Source organism: Canis aureus, chromosome 19 (genome assembly GCF_053574225.1).
Source record: "Canis aureus isolate CA01 chromosome 19, VMU_Caureus_v.1.0, whole genome shotgun sequence".
NCBI lineage: Eukaryota > Metazoa > Chordata > Mammalia > Carnivora > Canidae > Canis > Canis aureus.
In genome coordinates, this window is record NC_135629.1 from 55,897,452 (window position 1) to 55,915,157 (window position 17,706).

Sequence of the window (17,706 nt, forward strand, 5' to 3'; positions counted from 1 at the left end):
GAGAGAGAGAGAGAGAAGTGTCATCCTTGTGTGTGATTTTTTTTTTGGGGGGGGGGGGATATGCCCAAATCGCCGCAAACATTTGAGCATGTGTTTGTTTATTTTAAGGATTCACACACAGTTGCAGTTGTAAATAAACTGTACGGATTGCAGAATAAAATAAAGCAAATTAAGCCAATCGCAGTTTTTTAGTTTAAAGCTCATCGAACCCTCCAACGATCGCTTCGAATTCTGGCGCCTGGCTTGGGTGGGTTTTGTGCCTGGTGGTTGGGTGGCATCTTGGATCCGAACGCCTGGGAAGGGTTGGCGCTCCGGGCCCAGGAGCTTCCCAGCCTGTCGTAGTTGGCTGCGACTCCGGAACGACATGCCGCTGACTGGGTGGCTTATAAGCAACATTTATTTCCCACGGTTTTGGGGGCTGGAAGTTCTAGATCGGGGTGCCAGCGTGGTCGGGTTCGGCAAGAGCTCCGCTCCGGGCCTGCAGATGCCATCGTCTCGCTGTGTGCTCGCGTGGGCGCAGAAAAGAGGGCTCCCGGTGCCCTCAGCCCCTTACCAGGGCACTAATCCCGGCCCAGGGGCTCCCCGCCTCCGTGACCTCATCCAGATCCAACTACCTGTCAAAGGCCTCACCTCCAGATACCATCCCATGGGGTGGCAGCAGGAGGGTCAGGGCTTCAGCACGGGATCCCGGGAGGCGGGGGGGGGGGGGGGGGGTGGCGGCGACGCAAACACCGGGCACACAGCTCACTCCGGGAAGAGTCTCGGGCAATTGCCTGAAATGGGATCACACCCCAGGCCCAGGTCTTCTCCTCCTCCAAGGCCTGCCCCTGAGGCCCCCGACCCCGCGCCCCCTGCACCCTCAAGTGTCAGGGACGTGGACAGGCCCGGAGGGAGGTAAAAGATGCTCTGAACGTGGAGCTGGCAGCGCAAGCCTTGCTGGCGGGATGTGCCGTGGTCTAGCCCCTCTGGGAGGCGGCCTGGCAGCTTCCAGAACACCAGGCGCTCACCAGACGATCCAGCAATTGTACTCCCGGGCACTTATCCCAGAGACGTGGAAACGTATGTCCGTGCAAAGCCTGGACACGACTGTGCATAGCAGCTTCAGTCACAGCAGGCGAAGCTGCAGGGGGCGAGAAGTTAAACAAAGGCCGCCGCCTGGAAGAGCCCAGAACGGAAAGACCCCCTGGGGAGCTCGGAGGGCGGCCCTCGGGGCGGGAGGCGGGTCCTGGGTGCGGGCCCCCCGCTGGGCGCCCCTCCCCGGTGGACACCGCAGTCCCCACCGTGGGCCGTGACCCTCCGACGCAGCCCGGTGACGCCCTGGCGGCTCCCGCGCTGGCTTGGCAATTCCCTGGAGCCCAGAATCATCTCAAAATAAAAAGTTAAAAAAAAAAAAAAGGGACAGAAGCCTGTGGTCCCGTGGACCACAAACCTCCCCAGCTGCAAGGACTCGAGCAGGGAATGGGCGGGTTGGGGGAGGGCGGGACACCCCTGCAGACCTCACTGGGCCAGGGCCAGGACGTGGGGAGCACCTCCTCCTCCTCCTCCCCCTCCCTGTTCCCCTCCCACTCCCCCTCCTCCTCTTCCAATTACCCACGACCCCAGGATGTGGGGAGCTCCTCCTCCTCTCCTCCCCCTCCTTCTCCCTCCTCCCTCCTCCTCCTCCTCCTATTCCCCCTCCACCGCCCATGACCCCAGGACATGAGGAACTCCTCCTCTTCTTCCTCTTCCCCCTCGTCCTCCTCCTCCTCCTCCCCCTCCTCCTCCCCCTCCTCCTCTCCCTCCTCCTCCATCGCCCAGGACCCCTGGGAGCCGCTTTATTTGAACAATCAGCCTTGCCAAGAGCGGGACACACAGAAGCACAATCCGTCACTTGCTACTTTGTGCCGCACTCGGGGCCCTGGCAGGTGGCCCACGGCGCAGGCGCAGTGTCACCCAGGCGTCACGATGCTCACAATTGGGGGCTCAGTGTCCACGGAAGCGCCCCCCCCACCACGACCCATTCCAGCCAAGTCCTCCCTGCGAGGCTTTCCTGGGCCTGCTCCTCCTGGCCGCCAAGCCCTTTCTGGATTTCGCCCCAGTTTACATCTCCCTCCCCTCGTGAAACCTCCAAGGAGGCCACATGACTGGGGGACTGGGGCACACACTTGAACACACACCCCCAGGTTGCGAGCCCGGCAGGCATTGAGTGCTTGGCTCCCTCGCAAGAGCAAGTTATGATGATTCACGGACAAGACTGCACCGGAGAATTAATTCTAGAATGCAGGGGTGAGGCCACGCACCCCCCCCACCGGCCCAGCTCCACCCATGGAGCCTCTCCGGAGCCCGCAGCTGCTGGGGGGGAGGCATCCAGCCACCCCAGCACTGTGGCCATCCTGGGAGCCCCCCGCTCGGGTCTCGCCCCTTGGCGTGTGCAGGGGAGTAGTCAGGGCTTGACCTCAGGGAACAGGATTGCGGGGGGTGGGGGGCGGTGCAGCCGGTGCCTGCGTGTTGGCAGGCCCAGCTCCTACCTGCAGGCGACAGGAGTCCCACCCAGCAGCTGCCGGGGTGCAGGGCGCAGGGCGCAGGCCACCTCCGGAAGCCCAGGAGGGAGCTGGCGGGCTGCTGGGCCCATGTGAGCAGCAGGCCTGAGCGCCCCTGGAGGCCTCACCTGCGGGGAGCCAGCCGGCCGCCCCCTGCCCTGTGCTCCTCACCGTTTGGACTTTATCCTGGGGCCACCGGGGAGCCACGGAAGGCTATAGAGCAGCTGAGGGGCGTCCTGGGCTCTCTGCTGCAGGGGTTCAAGGACCCTCCCAGCCCTGGGCACCCACCCGTCCCACATCGTGGGGCCTTGGTCCCAGACGCCCTTCACCCCAGACTCCTTTTTCTTGTTCTCCAAAGCCTGGTTCCATCAACAGCTTCCCCCGAGCAGCCTTCTGGGGCTCCCACTCCAGACCCCCAAGTCCTGAGGCCTTACTAAATAGGCCGGGGACCCATGTGGCGGGGTCGGGGGTGAGGGCCGCCCAGGGGGTGTGTATGTTATACAGAGATGGGCGCTGTTTTGTATTGAAGTTATAACTCGGTTCATAAGAGCAGGAGAAAAATATTAAAAGAAGGAAGGAAGTCTATGGGGATTTTCTAGAAAAACAAACAAGGAGTACAGCCAAATTTCATGAGAACTAAGATGTCATCCCCGTGTGCGTGTGTCTGTGGGGCCGCATAGACGTCTCCAGGTGCATTGAGGGGGCGCCGAGGAGCAGGGCCTCCCTGAGAGCGGGCGGGGAGGGGGGGCAAAGAGACCTGCTTTGCTCAGTGTTCAGTGGCATATTTGCATTTTATGAGAGCAATTTCAAAACTCCACAATTAAACAGGAATCCAGATCCCGAGAGAACTGAAAACACATCCACACTGAAACTCGTACACAAACAGCGAGGCACCCACACGCGCTGCCCCGGGGACGGACCCCGAGCCCATGACGCTCAGGGAGGGGACCAGACACAGGAGGCCCCACGGGATGTGAGTCCACGTATGTGACACGTCCAGGACAGGCTCATCCACAGATGGGAAGGGAGGTGGGGGCGCTGGGGGAGGGGGGGGTGACAGCTGATGGGGCAGGGTCTTCTTTGGGGTGATGGAATGTTCTGGAACTAGAGGTGGTGGTTGCACAGCCTTGGGAATACAATGGAAGCCACTGAAATGTACATTTTAAAAGGCTGAACTCGCTGGTATGGGACTTATGTCCCCAAACTGGAAAAAATGTGTGTGTATGTGTGTGTATTAAATAAATAAATATATATATATATTTCTAAAAGTCTTGTTTTTAAAGATTTTATGTATTTATTCATGAGAGACACACAGAGAGAGGCAGAGACACAGGCAGAGGGAGAAGCAGGCTCCCTGCGGGGAGCCCGATGCAGGACGCGATCTCCCGGGGTCACGGCCTGAGCCCAAGGCAGACGCTCAAACGCTGAGCCACCCAGGTGCCTCTAAAAAAAAATCTTTATTTTTTAAATTTTTTAAATTTTTCCTAAAAAAATCTTTAAAAAAAGAATGCCTGGGGCCCTGGGTGGCTCAGGCAGTTAAGCCTCTGACTCTGGACTTCCGCTCAGATTGCCACCTCCGGGTCCCGGGATCGAGCCCGGCTTTGGGCTCTGAGCTCAGCAGCGGGGTCTGCTTGAGATCGTCTCTCTCTGCCCCTCCTCCCCCTGTTTGCTCTCTCTCTCTCTCTCTCAAGTAAATAAATACATCTTTAAAAAACTAAAATAAAAAGAGAACGTCTGCCTGGTGAGCTCTGCGTAAGGCTGAGTTGATCACATTATTTCCCAATTTCCATAAGACGATGCAGAATGACATTATGGAGGAGGCGCATGGCCCTTCCCCACACTTTTTTTCTTTTGGCCACTTCTTTTTTTTAAAGATTTATTTATTTATTTATTTATTTATTTATTTATTTATTTATTTATTTATTTATTTATGATAGTCACAGAGAGAGAGAGAGAGGGGCAGAGACACAGGAGGAGGGAGAAGCAGGCTCCATGCACCGGGAGCCCGACGTGGGATTCGATCCCGGGTCTCCAGGATTGTGCCCTGGGCCAAAGGCAGGCGCTAAACCGCTGCGCCACCCAGGGATCCCCTTTATTGCCACTTCTTGTGAGTCTGAGGCTCCTTGAACGTGAAAGGTCACCACTGCGCGCATAGTGGGACCAGGAAGTGGATGGCGGCTCGCCTGGCCTGCCTGGTGCCCGGGGCCGCGTGGACGCCCGCCTTGACCTTGCAGGGCTGCGGGCTCCCCGGCGCGGGCATGCAGGGCGCAGGGCTCCTTAGGATGAAGCCACGCGGGCTCGCCGCAAACACCTTTTAATTCACGGCCCGAACAGCATGAGGAGATTATTAGTTTTCTTAAGATTTGATTCAATTAATTAGTTCCCAAATATCAGCCCATCCAGGCAAGCAAAGGCAAACAGAGATAAATCCCAGCCCAGCCTTGCTTCATCTTTTAAAGGCAATTAACTCTTAGTTATTAGCTTTTAATTAGGGAGTAATAATGGCCTCATTAATACGCTTTATTATACTTGTCACCAGGCAGCTGTTCCGAACAGATTCCATTATCAGATGGTCATGGCCCTGGTGTCAGTGGCGCTTCCTGCAGCGGCGGCCCGGGTTCGAGGGCTGCCCGCAGCCCGTTCCCCGGAGCCGGCCCGGAGGCCGTGCAGGAGATCCGCCAGGGTCTCCTGTCCCCCTCTGCCCCCCGATCTGTCCTCCGCAGCAAACCCTGGGAACCCCCGAGTTCCTGCTCTGAATCCTCCGAGCGCTGCCTGGGGCTTGCCAGCAAATCGCCAACCCCTCCCTGGGCCCCCGGCTCCCACCACTGGCCACCCTGGGGGCCATCCGTGCCATTAGGTGCCAGGGCTGTCACTGCAGCATCCTTTAGAAGGGCCCCACATGCAGGGCGCCTGGGTGGCTCAGTGGTTGAGCATCTACCTCTGGCCCAGGCCGTGACCTCGGGGTCCCGGGATCGAGTCCCACCTCGGGCTCCCCACAGGGAGCCTGCTTCTCCCTCTGCCTGTGTCTCTGCCCCTCTCTGTGTCTCTCATGAATAAATAAATAAATAAAATCTTAAAAAAATAAAATAGAAGGACCCCATGCTGGAGACACCTTGAGTGTCCCCCGGTGGGAGCAGTTTCAGGGAGAGGGAGGGAAACCCAAGAGTAGGTTCTCACTAAGTGTCTACAAAGAGCCACAAGTAGGAGTGAGCTCCCAGGGGCTTCACCTGCAGTCGCCAAACGACCATCAACGAGTGAGCGTTGCAGGGGGTCGGCGGCCCCGCCACGCAGTAGAGCACGACCTGGAAGTGCAAAAGGCACACCCGCAGGGACACGCAGCAACGTGGGCGAACCCCACATGCCCTGCGCGGCCGGAGGGAGGCCAGACACAGAGGCCTGTGTTCTGCATGATTCCATCTCCAGAAGCTTCTAGAAGAGGCCACCATGGTCTATAGAGACAGAAGACAGATCAGTGGTTGCCTCCGAGCAAGGAGGGTTGCCGAGGGAATATTCTGGAAGGAGGGAAACATTCTGCGTTTTGTTTTGGGTGCCAGTCATTCAAGGGCATGTGTCTGCCAAGCTTATGGAGCCGGACGACTTCGTGTATGTCTAGGAAATGTCAATTATGGCTAAATAAAAAAATTTTACGATATTAGATCGACATTAAAATGTGGGGCATGGGGGCGTCTGGGTGGCTCAGGGTGTGATCCCAGGGTCCTGGGATCGAGTCCCTCCTCGGGCTCCCTGCATAGAGCCTGCTTCTCCCTCTGCTTGTGTCTCTGCCTCTCTCTCTGTGTCTCTCATGAATAAATAAATAAAATCTTTTGAAAAAATAATAAAATGTGGGGCATGAAGATTTAATGATGGGATAAACGTCTACAGCGTAAGGTCAAGTGAAAAAGCCAGTGTGCAGAAACAGCGACAAGCAAATGAGTCCCAATCTCACGTACTAGAGAGCGTTGCTGCCTCCAGAGCCAGGTGTGTGGTTTATAAGGCCCCTGGTCCGTGGGAGTCTGTCCTAGCAGCCCCGATGCCCGAGAGAGACCCCCAGTCCCCACCTCTTACGTTTGTCATGAGATACTTCCTTGCCCCACAGCATAGAGGCCAAAACTGTGCTCTGGATCCAGGCATCCTGGGTTCAAGTCCCGGCCCTGCCACGTGCTTGCTGTGTGGCCTTGGGCAGATTACTGCACCTTTCTGTGCTTCCACTTCCCCATCTATATAGCAAATGAGCAAGTGCCTTGTAGGGGGTATCGCAAAGAGCAGGGAAGGAAAGCCACCTAAAAACCTTGCCGCAGGGTAAGTCTTCAAACAGTGACCGTTCTGTGCTGTCGATGGATCGATGGATCGCTAACTTAATTACCTGTAGCTCCAGCTGCAGGCCAGGCCCGGAGCTGCCCTCTGGGAGGTCCCCCTCCTCCTCCCTGCCCCCTCCTCGCCCCGCAAGGGGTGTGAAGACGCAACCACCACTATCTGAAGCTGGAATGGGAGCACGTCCTGATTCAGGGTCGGAAGACCCCGTCGGAGGAGGGACATTCAGGTCTGGCCACCCAGAAGGTAAGGGGTGGACTTTGATTTTGTTCTTAAATATTTTATTTATTTATTCATGAGACACACAGAGAGGGAGGCAGAGACGCAGGCAGAGGGAGAAGCAGGCTCCCTGTGGGGAGCCCTTTGCAGGACTCGATCCCAGGACCCCAGGATCATGCCCTGAGCTGAAGGCAGACGTTCAGCCACTGAGCCACCCAGGTGTCCCCAAAGAGGACCCTTGATGCTGTGGGCACAGCTTGGGCACAGGCCCAAAGGTGAGCCGGCACAGGGCATGTGATCCAGGGCCGCGGGGACAGGGACATGATGCACCTGAGCCACTGTGTGGGGCGGAGAGTTAGGCCTTAGAGGCCGGGTCACTCGGGAGTGTGGGCTCCAGGTGGCCGGGTTGCTTCTGAGGAAGACGCAGGACACTGATTTTGCATACAGGTCACAAAATTGGATGCAGATTCCGTTTTGCCTTTCCCAGCAATCTCGTGAGACTGTCCCTTAAAGACTACGCATGTGCCTCCGTGACGGCATTGGCCAGTCCGTGCCGGTGAGCTATTTTGCATTTTGTTGTTGACGGTCCCCGGATGAGCGCATCCCGTGGCAGTTTTGCATCATGCTGTTGTTGCCCCTCCTTTGTAAGGGAGGAAGGGTGGGCCCGGTCCCGTCCGGGGTCTGCACCCAGCGGATGCGCCTGCACCTGTTTGAGAAGGTTGGCGGCGGCGCTCCTCAGGGGACCCTGAACGGAAGCATCCCAGATGCCCAGCAACTGCAGACGGATAAACGCACCGGGGCTTATTCAGACCGCTACGCATCTGCAAAAATCGCCTGTTTTTATGCACAATTTAAAAGATGAACTACATACAGATATAGACAACAGGAATGAGCTCATGGATACAATTTTGAGCGAAAGATGCCAGACACGGGGACACCCGGGTGGCTCAGCAGTTGAGCATCTGCCTTTGGCTCAGGGCGTGACCCCGGGGTCCCGGGATCGAGTTCTGCATCGGGCTCCCTGCATGGAGCCTGCTTCTCCCTCTGCCTGGGTCTCCGCCTGTCTCTCTCTCTGTGTCACTCATCATAAATAAATAAAATATTAAAAAAACAAAAACAAAAACCACATAGGGTCATGCTGCTCACGCAGGCGAGTCACCTGTGCTTCGGGGGAGCCACCTCATCCCAGCTTGCAAGAGGCAACCGTTAACATTTCCAGGAATTCTGTGAACTGGTTGCCAAACACACCACCGTGAAAAATAAAATTATATAAATTTACAGTTACATACATTGCATTAAATCCAAAGCAATAGGGGCGCCCGGGTGGCTCAGGGGTTGAGCGTCCACCTTGGGCCCAGGGTGTGATCCTGGGGTCCTGGGATCGAGTCCCACATGGGGATCCCTGCATGGAGCCTGCTTCTCCCTCTGCCTGTGTCTCTGCCTCTCTCTCTCATGAATAAATAAAATCTTTAAAAAAAAAAAAACCCAAAGCAATAAATATCCCAAACTCATTGCTTTACAAATTATTTTATTACATTTTGCTGCCACCTATGCTGTTGAGGGTTTTATCATTACTGTAACTGGTGATGGATGCCTTATATAGTGGTGCGCTACTCTCTTGTCTTTCCAACGCTGCATTCAGCGGCATCGCGTTGGTAGCGTGGAATCGGCCGCGGTGGGTTTTTATGACCATGGAAATAGGCAAACGCTACCAATCCAATGAATGATGTCGGGGACATCTCTCAACCCCTCGCTGGTGACAGTAAAATGGCTGCTGTGGCTCCTGCCATCACACCCACATTTGATCTGGGAGGAAGGGGCGAGAGGCATGCAAAAGGGGGTTAGCACCAGCCCTGATTGCCTTTTTCAGCGGGAAGTTTAAAAAACTCCCCCCACTCCCCCCCGTGTGATGTGACCCTGAGTAGGTAAGAGACTTTGGGAAGACAAGCGTTTTGATTTCTCAGGCTTTTCACAGCGGAGGATGGGGACAAGGGAAAGGCAAGTGGGGTTGTCTGCTGGGCTCTCCTGCCACAGCATCTGCCCCGCTGGGTCACCGGAAATTGTCTCTCGGGGACACGGTCACGAAGAAAGTGGTGACCACAGCCCCGTCTCGCCCTTCCTCCGGGTGGCGGCGACAAGAGGTGGTGTCGTGCCCGCTGGAGGGTCTGGCGACCCTGGGAAGGGGCGCTGGCCGGCGAGCTGGAAACACGTGTTGGCGGGACATTTCCTCGTGACACCGACGGTGCCAGCGGGGTGCGGCCCCAACTCCCAGAACAGGTTGGGGTTTCTTTCTGAGACTGAGCCTTCGCACGAGCGGCTGCGTCACCAGACGTCTGGGCCTTCGGTGACACGGGGTGCTTTCCTTTTCTGCTTGGGGCACGAGGTGGATGATTCATCGGGGCGTGTGTGTGTGTGTGTGTGTGTGTGTGTGTGTGTGTGTGTATTTTAGAGACAGGAGAGGCAGAGGGAGAGAGGTGGTTTTTTTTTTTTACATTTTATTTGAGAGACAGAGACAGAGACAGAGACAGCATGAGTGGGGGGAGGAGCCGACGGGGAGGGACAAGCTGACTCCATGCGGGGCGCGGAGCCCACCGGGGCTCGATCCCATGACCCCAGGTCACGACCTGAGCGGAAATCACGAGTCGGATGTTTAACCCACTGAGCCACCCGGGTGCCCCAGGGCGTGTATTTAATCTGATTTAATTTTATTTTAAAGATTTTATTTATTTATTCGCAGAGACCCAGAGAGAGGCAGAGACACCGGCAGACGGAGAAGCAGGCTCCCTGCGGGGAGCCCGATGCGGGACTCCATCCCGGGACCCCGGGGTCAAGCCCTGAGCCCCCCGGGCGCCCCCGGGCGTGTATTTTTAAACAGGGTCCATATGTTCAGCGGACACAAATGCGGGATCCCGGCGAGTCCGCGGGACCAAAGTCGCGGTGCAGAGCGCGGCCGCCGCCTCCGGTGGGAAGGTCCCGCGGGCCACCTGCGGCAGGAGGGCAGGCGCGAGGTCCCTGGGTCCACGTCGAGCTGCCGTCCAGCGCCGTTTGCCGCCTCGCTCGCTGCACAGTAATTATGGGCTTGGATTCGCTAATTTCACAGAATCCGGTAAGAGAAGCGATGCCGCGAGTGTGGCCCCTGCCCCCACCCCCCAGGCTCAGGGAGCGACGCCAGCTGGACGGACGCGCGGAGACAGGCCGAGCATGGAGCCAACCCGCCCGCTGACGGGAAGGGTCACTGGGGAATTTTTTAAATAACACGTTTCAAGAGAGTTCTGACAAAAAGCTTTTAATCGTGTGAAAGGACGCTCAGCTCCGCTCATTAGAAGGGGAGGGAACGTGGGGCCGTGGCCAGGCGCCGCTTTTCCCCGGTCCCGGGGACCCGGATCGCAGGCGGGGGCACGGCCTCGGGCCGGGGGTCTGATCGCGCAGCGGGGCGCACGGGCCCTGGTCACCTGGCCGAAGGGATTAGAAGTAGAATCAGAGATGCTTCCGCCCAGCGATCCCCAGCCCCACTCTTGAGGGGACGCGTCCTGGAGACACATGCACACGCCAGGACCAAGAACCTGCTTCGCGGCAGCCTGGTTCCTAGCTGGGAGAGACCGGAAACGCCCCGGTGTCCACCAGTAGGGGTGGGGTTATTGTTACTTTTAATATTTTATTTATTTATTCATGAGAGACACAGAGAGAGAGAGGCAGAGACACAGGCAGAGGGAGAAGCAGGCTCCATGTAGGGAGCCCGAGGAGGGACTCGATCCCAGGACCCCGGGATCATGCCCTGAGCCAAAGGCAGACGCTGAACCGCTGAGCCACCCAGGCGCCCCCTCTGGCCTCATTTTTCCTAAAGCCGTGGCGTCCAGTAGGCCCTTAAAAACATTTAATCTATTTGTTTATTCTTGTTCACTCCCCAGCAGCACGGGCCTCCCCGATGTTTCTCCAACACGCCAGGCCCACTGCTGCCCCAGGGCCTTTGCACTGGCTGCGCTCGCCACGTGGAGCTTCTCATCCCCCAGATGAACTCAGCCCGCTCCCCCCAGCCCCAGCCCAGTCCCTCTTACTTTCTTCCTCGTTTTCGGGCAGCGTGTACCATCTTCTAACCTGCCCCATAATTCGGTTGTGCCTCCCGTCTGCCTCCCCTGAGGGGTGTTTTTCCCTGCCTGCTCCCCCAGGGCAGCCCAGCCCCCGGGACGGAGCTCCATCAGCTCCATCAGCCTTTGCTGAGTGACCGCATGCAAGCGGCTGCCTCTCGTCGCTCCTCCGTTCAGTGATTAGACGCCGTCTGCGAGGGAGAACAGTCCCTTTTCCTCCCCATTTATTCATTCAATTATTTATAGGACTTTGCATATTTCTTTTATTCTCTATTATTCTCTGTTCTAACCCAACAGCCTCCCCGGGCCTGTTGTCCCAGCCGCCTGGCCTCGGCCCTGGGGGTGGCTTTGGCTCGGGTCCCGCGTCCTTCCCAGGCCCGCGCACACCTGCGGCCACTGCCCTGCCGGTCGGTCTATCCGCGCCCACAGTCGCTCCAGGGACTGGAACCACGAGCGCGCCCCGACGCTCCTGACCCCGAATGGTCAAGGGACAAGGTCCACGGCGGCTCCTCCCGGCCCTCAGCTGCCATCTGCCCCTGACACGTGCACGCACCTGCCCATCTCCTCGGGCCCCGCATGGCACCTGCAGGTCCGGGACGGCGACGCCGGGGCGCCAGGCTCTTCTAAGGGGAGCGCAGGGGGTGCGCGGCCTGTGTTCGGCCCAGCGTATCGGTGTCGGCCACAACCCCGCCCGAGGCACCGTCTGGACGTGCCGGGGTCCGCACGCTTTTGCCTCGTGATTCCTGGCACATCGACGCCTGTCACCGTGCGCTGCGTGACGCGGGCCGTGCTGCGGGGTCCGAGCTGCCTCCGGAGGCAGGCACCCTGCTCCCCGCGCCACGGGCCCTGGACGTGACCGGCCTCCCCGGCCCTCGGGGGCCCGCCCGCCAACCCCGGGACTCACGGTCCCACCTGCCCCCACGCAGGTGCCACGGTGACCGAGACCACGTCCTCACACGCGTGCGGCACACCCAAGTGGGGGGACGGTCGTGGGACCGGGCAGGGACAGCAGAGGACAGCAGGATGCTGGAGCGGCTTGACCGGGGGGTGGGCGGGGTTCCCCCAAAACACCAGCCCACACCCCACTTCCCGCCTCGGACCCGATTTGGAATCAAGCGTCTTTGCGAGTGTAGTGAAGGGTCGTGAGAGGAGAGCATCCGGGGTCCCCGGGTGGGCCCTGCATCCACGCCTGGCGTCCTCACAAGACAGAGGCTGACGGGCCCCAGAGACAGAGGGTCGGGGAGGACCCAGGCCACAGCGAGACGGCCGCGTGCCGAGGGACACTGGGGCCACCGAGGCGGGAGGAGGCAGGGAAGGTGCCCCGGGGCCTCTGAGAGCCACACCAGGATTTCGGACAAGTGGCCTCCAGGACTTTGAGAGTCTGTGCCCACTGTTCTGAGCCACTCGGCTGTGGTCCGTGGTCGCCGCGACCCCAGGAAGCCGACCCGGGGACAGCAGAGCTGTGGTCCAGGGGGTCAGGGCCGCCCCCCAGGGGCCGGTGCCACAGAGGCGACTTCAAACACCCTATTTCCCCTGCGCACCTCGGGTCTTGTGCTCCAGCGGCAAGGGGCGCTGAGGCCCGCGGGGTGCGCGGGAGAGGCCCCCACCTCGCCCTGCCCGGGCTGCTGCCGCCGGGGAGTCATTTGTCCCTGTCGCTTGCTGAGCGGCCAGGATGGATGCCACGCAGGGACGCCAGGCACCTGGATACTTACTCTTCCTGGCCTCGCCTCCGCCACCATGTGTCACCCCTCGGGCGGCCCGTGGCAGCAAATAATTCTTATTTTCTCCGTTAACAGAGCAAAAGCACTAAGTAAATCTAATCCATAAATAACGGCGGCTGCCGACAGTGCCGGCGCCCCGAGCGCCCCCCCCCGCCCGAGCCTACGCCCGGCTGGCTCCTGGGGCCTCGGCGTTATGTCGGGGCTGTGACTCTCTGTCCCCGAGGGGTGGCGGGCGGCCGGGGGGCACGTGGGCGGAGGCTGGCGGGGAGGGGACCGCACAGGGGTTTCAGCACCATCACGACAGCCACGGACTGACAGCGGGGGTCACAGGCCGCAGAGGCCAACGGAGGCCTGTCTACTGTCCTTCTCTGCCCTGGACACAGGTGGTGACTCGGGGGGCGGGGGACAGCCTGCAGGGCTTGGCCATTGGCCACTTTAGGGTGCAGAGGCTTAGAGGCCAGAGCCCCGCCTGCCCTGCAGATGGATGATGGATGGATGAGGGGGGGTCCTTGGGTCAAAGTCCTGGAGGGGGAGGGGTGCTCAGGCGCAGGTGGCGTAAGGGGCGGCCTTTGAGAGATGGGGAGGGTCTGGGCCCCGAGGGCTGCTCCCCCCCCGGGAAGGTAGCCACAGGGGGTGGGGGCTGCGGCCTCCCGCTTATTCTAGGTCTGAGAAGAGCACGTTTTGGTCAGTAAGGGGCCAGGTGCTGATCTCTGTCTCCGTGGCCGGTGCTCGGCTCTGCTGCTGCAGCGCAAAAGCCACCATGGATGGGACACCTGGGTGGCTCGGTGGTTGAGCGTCTCCCTTCGGCTCAGGGCGTGATCCTGGGGTCCCAGGATCGAGTCCCGCATCGGGCTCCCCGCGTGGAGCCTGCTTCTCCCCCTGCCTGTCTCTGCCTGTCTCGCTCTGTGTCTCTTATGAATAAAAAAAACAAAAACAAAAACAAAAAAACAACCCACCACCGATGAGCACTAAACAAGTGCGCACAGAGGGTGCCAATAAAACTTTATTTACAAAAACAGATGGAAAGCCAGCCTGGGCCCCCCCAGGCCGCCGGGCCGCGTCCTCGGATGGTGCACTCACCACGTTGTGCAGCTGCCCTGGGTCTTTCATAGGCTGTCGCTTGGGGGCTCAGATCCTTCAAACATCACCTCCCCGAAGGGCCTCCGGACGCCCTCTCGGGCCGACTTCCGTGACTGCCAGCTTGTCCCCCGTCCCTGCCTGTTCCGGTCCGTGGGGGCAGGTGTCAAAGCTGCTCTGGGGTCCCCCTGCTTTCCCAAACCCCAAACTCCAGAGGAGCAGCAGCTGTCTTTCCCTTGTCCTCAGGCTTCTCTCCAGGGCCCAGCCCCTGGGCACCCTGGGTCCCGCAGCGGCTCCGCACGGCCGCGCACCCGCGTGGGAAGCAGCAGGTCCTCCGTGGCCAGGCCAGACACCCGGGCCAGCGGCCCCCTCCTCGGGGCGGCGGGCGGATCGTGGCTGCCAGGCCCCTGGGGCAGGGGTGTGGGGATGCTGACCCAGCCAGTCAGTGCCACAGACGGGGAAACTGAGTCCTGGGGCTGTTGAGAGGACGCTGGAGGCAGGGGCCCCCTGAAAAGGAGGATCTGGGAAGTGGGGTGAGGGCAGCAGTGCCCGGATGATTTTATCAAAGGAAACTGGTGCTCAGGATGCAACCACCCAGAAGGATGCCTGCACTGGGGAGAAACTGAGGCCCAGAGATGGGCACCCCCGTGTGGGGCATCTGGTGCATACGCTTCCCCCGCCCCCCCCACGCTGGCATCTCCTAACGGCCCCCAGACTCGTGTATGCGCCGTGGGTTCATGTGGGGCCGTCGCTCAGGTCTGAGCTGGTCTCCCCCCCACCCCCACTTAGTGGTAAATCACCTTTCCAGGTGCTCAGGCCCCGGCATCCTGGTCCCAGGCTCCTCTGCCCCTGCACCCTCCACCCTCCGTGGCCTCCCCACAGCAGCCACCAGAGGGTCCGCGAACACCCCATCAGGCCTGCCTTTCCCTGCCCACAGCCCTCCAGGCCCCATTCCTCCCTCAGGGTCAAAGTCCCTGTCCTCCCTGGGATCCCCAAGGCCCCACGTGGTGTGTCCCCATCTCCCCTCCTCTCTCTGCCCCGGTCACTTGGGCCTCCAACACACCAGGCCTGGTACTGCCCCAGGGCCTTTGCACAGACCGTGCCGGCCATGCCACCATCTCCTTCGAGACGCCCTGTGTAAAAGCCTTCCTCCCCGTTCTGCTTTCTTCCTCGCCGGGCAAGCCTTACTTCCTGGCTGACTGCCTCTCCCACTGCCGCTGCCTCCACGAGGGCAGAGCTCAGACCAGCTGCCCTGGTGCTGCACCCCCAGGACTTGGAGGGGCGGCACGTTCACGGGGGCAGGGGTCTGGCCGACCCCACGGTCCGGCATGCTCCTTGGCTCAGAAGTCACTGGAACCGGGAGGTCAGGGGGGCGGCGGGAGAGGGTGCCCACGGGCCCCAGACGAGCAAGGGGTGTCTCTGAGGGGGACTGGCCACCACCCCGGCCACCGCTGGCCCCAGCCTGGGCGGAGAGAGGGTCTGCGGAGGACACACGCCGTGGAGGGACACGGCTAGAGCGGGAGCCGGGGGTCCAGGCCGCCCTGCCAGCCAGCATCCCCCGGGGAGGCCTCACCCACACCCCGGGGCCGTGGGAGCAGCGGCCCAGGTGCCCCCCACGGGGACACGGGGAGACCCCTGCTCCCAGCGCCCACTCAGAAATGAAGACACCGCCACGACAGCGAGCTGTAATTCGCAGTGCTCACGAGCCTTTAATTCATTATGAACCTAGAGGCAGGGGAAATTAGGCAAAAATACAGCGCATCCTTAATCTTGGGTGGGAGAAAAATCAGGGTGGGTAGGGTTTTTCGTCTTTTGTTTTTGTACATAGACACGGATATACCTTGTGGGGAAATGCGCGTTCCCCGTGTTGAGCCGCGGCCTGTCTGCGCGTCACCCCAGACCCAGAGAGACCCTGCGGGGTGCGGCCCACCCCTGACCCGGAGGGCCAGCCCACTTCTGTTCGTTCTCTTTACAATATAAATAGCATTTTCAAACTACATATGAACACAGTGCCGGCATCTGGGCGGGGCTGCTGCATGCAGAGGGGAACCCCCACATCCCGGCTGGCGCCCCTCGGACCCCCGCCACCACCCTGCTCCAGGGCACCTGCCCCCCGCCCCCCACCAAGGAAATGAAAGTTCTCGGCTCATTTACATTCTTTCCGTTCTCCTTATATGGTTCTCTCTGGCCTGAAAACCATCGGAACACTTTTTTTTAATTTTTTAATTTTTTTTTTTTTTTTTTTTTTTTTACACAAGCAAATTAAGCTGTCAATCCCTGGGCAGGACAGCAAGGGCCGCCGCGCTGGGGAAGGCTCCCTGGGGCATGTGGCGGGGCCCAAGCCCCTCCGAGCTCGCTCTCACGCACCCAACCCATGGCTCTCGGCTCGGGTGGCTCTCGGCTCGGGGCTGCCGGCAGCGGTTCTCTCGCTGTCCCCCGGACACACTGGTCCATGCTTCTCAAAAGGGGCACGGGACGCCCCAGCCCCCTGGGGTCCAAGGCGGGCGCCCCTGCACACCTGGGGCAGAAGCCGACATGGGGGTGGGGTGGGGTGGGGGACGCCTGGGTGGCCAGAGCCTGGGGACACAGCCGGACTCGGGCCACCAGGGAGGCCTGTGTGGGTCCACGTGCCCCCTCCCCAGGCGGCCGCCGGGAACAGCCGGGCCAGCCACGCTCACCCGGGGAGGGCCACGGGAGGCCGGGCGTGGGGACGCCCTGCGGCCACCGAGGCCTTCTGCAAACACTGGGGGCCTCCGCCAAGCGGGGGTTCTCAAGAGAGGAAGAAGCGAAAGATGGAGCAAACCAGGAGAGAGGGCGGTTATTTTGTGAAGGCGTGCGCAGACCCAAGGGGGGCTCGGGGGCGCTGGCGGCCAGCGGTGGCCCCCCGTGGGTGCAGAGAGCGAGGACGCTGGCCAAGGAGGCGGTGCCAGCCGCCCAGACCTTCGCCGAGGCCGGGGGAGAGGAGGGCCACCCTGCCGGCCTCCCAGGCACCTCCCTGCCGCTCACTCGCCGAGACAGGCAAGGTCTTAAAACATGACGAAACAAAACAAAACGGAACCCCGAAAAACGAGATGCTTTTATCTCCCTCAGCGTATCCTGGTTCTGAGAAAAAATAATTCTGTTTTGTTTTGTTTCCTCTTTAAAGCCACAAATCTAGAAAACAATGTGGGGGATTTTTTTCCTTTTCCTCGTTTTCCTTTTTTTTTCTCGTGTTTTTTTTTTTAAACAATAGGTATTTATAGAAAGAGCCTCACAAAGGTGATGTATGTACAGAAGTCACAATCTCAAAGGCTGCTCAGGAGGCAGGCAATGCAGTAGCACCTTTTCGAGAAGAGCTTACATGGTTTACGAATCTGAGTAGTGGGGGTGGCGCGAGTCCCCGGCCGGGCCCCCCCCAGAGCCCGCGTGGCCCTGCTCCCTGAGTCCAGGCCGCGTGCCGGCGTCCCGCTGGCTCCTGTCGCCACGCGGAGCCGGGCGGCCCCTCGGGGGGACCGGGGTGGGAGGCGAGGACAGGAATCCACAGCAAGCACACGCCAGGGCCCGCCGCCGCCTGCCTTGCTGGGCCTCGGGGGCCACCGGGCGGCCGGCTGTCCTAGAAGGGGGCCCCGGGCCGGCACTGCGCCTGCAGCAGGCTCTCCATGAACGCTAGGTAGTCCGGGTTCCGCCCTGAGTCCTCGGGGGCGCGCGGGGTGCCCACCCGCGGGCGCTTGGCGGCCTTCACCTCCTCCCCTGAGAAGGTGTTCTCCTGAGGTGCCCCCGTGCTGAGCGACTGCA

The 17,706-nt window shown here is 60.2% G+C and overlaps 1 protein-coding gene across 1 annotated transcript in view; it reads right to left on the reverse strand.

Annotated features, from left to right (window-relative positions):
• Positions 1-15,616: 15,616 nt before the first annotated feature.
• The window catches only part of KDM4B (lysine demethylase 4B), a 137,258-nt gene continuing 135,168 nt past the window's right edge, over positions 15,617-17,706 (reverse strand). The window contains 1 exon segment of the mRNA XM_077860372.1: positions 15,617-17,701. Within this exon segment, the coding sequence (XP_077716498.1) occupies positions 17,525-17,701 (177 nt within the window). The 3' untranslated portion in view covers positions 15,617-17,524.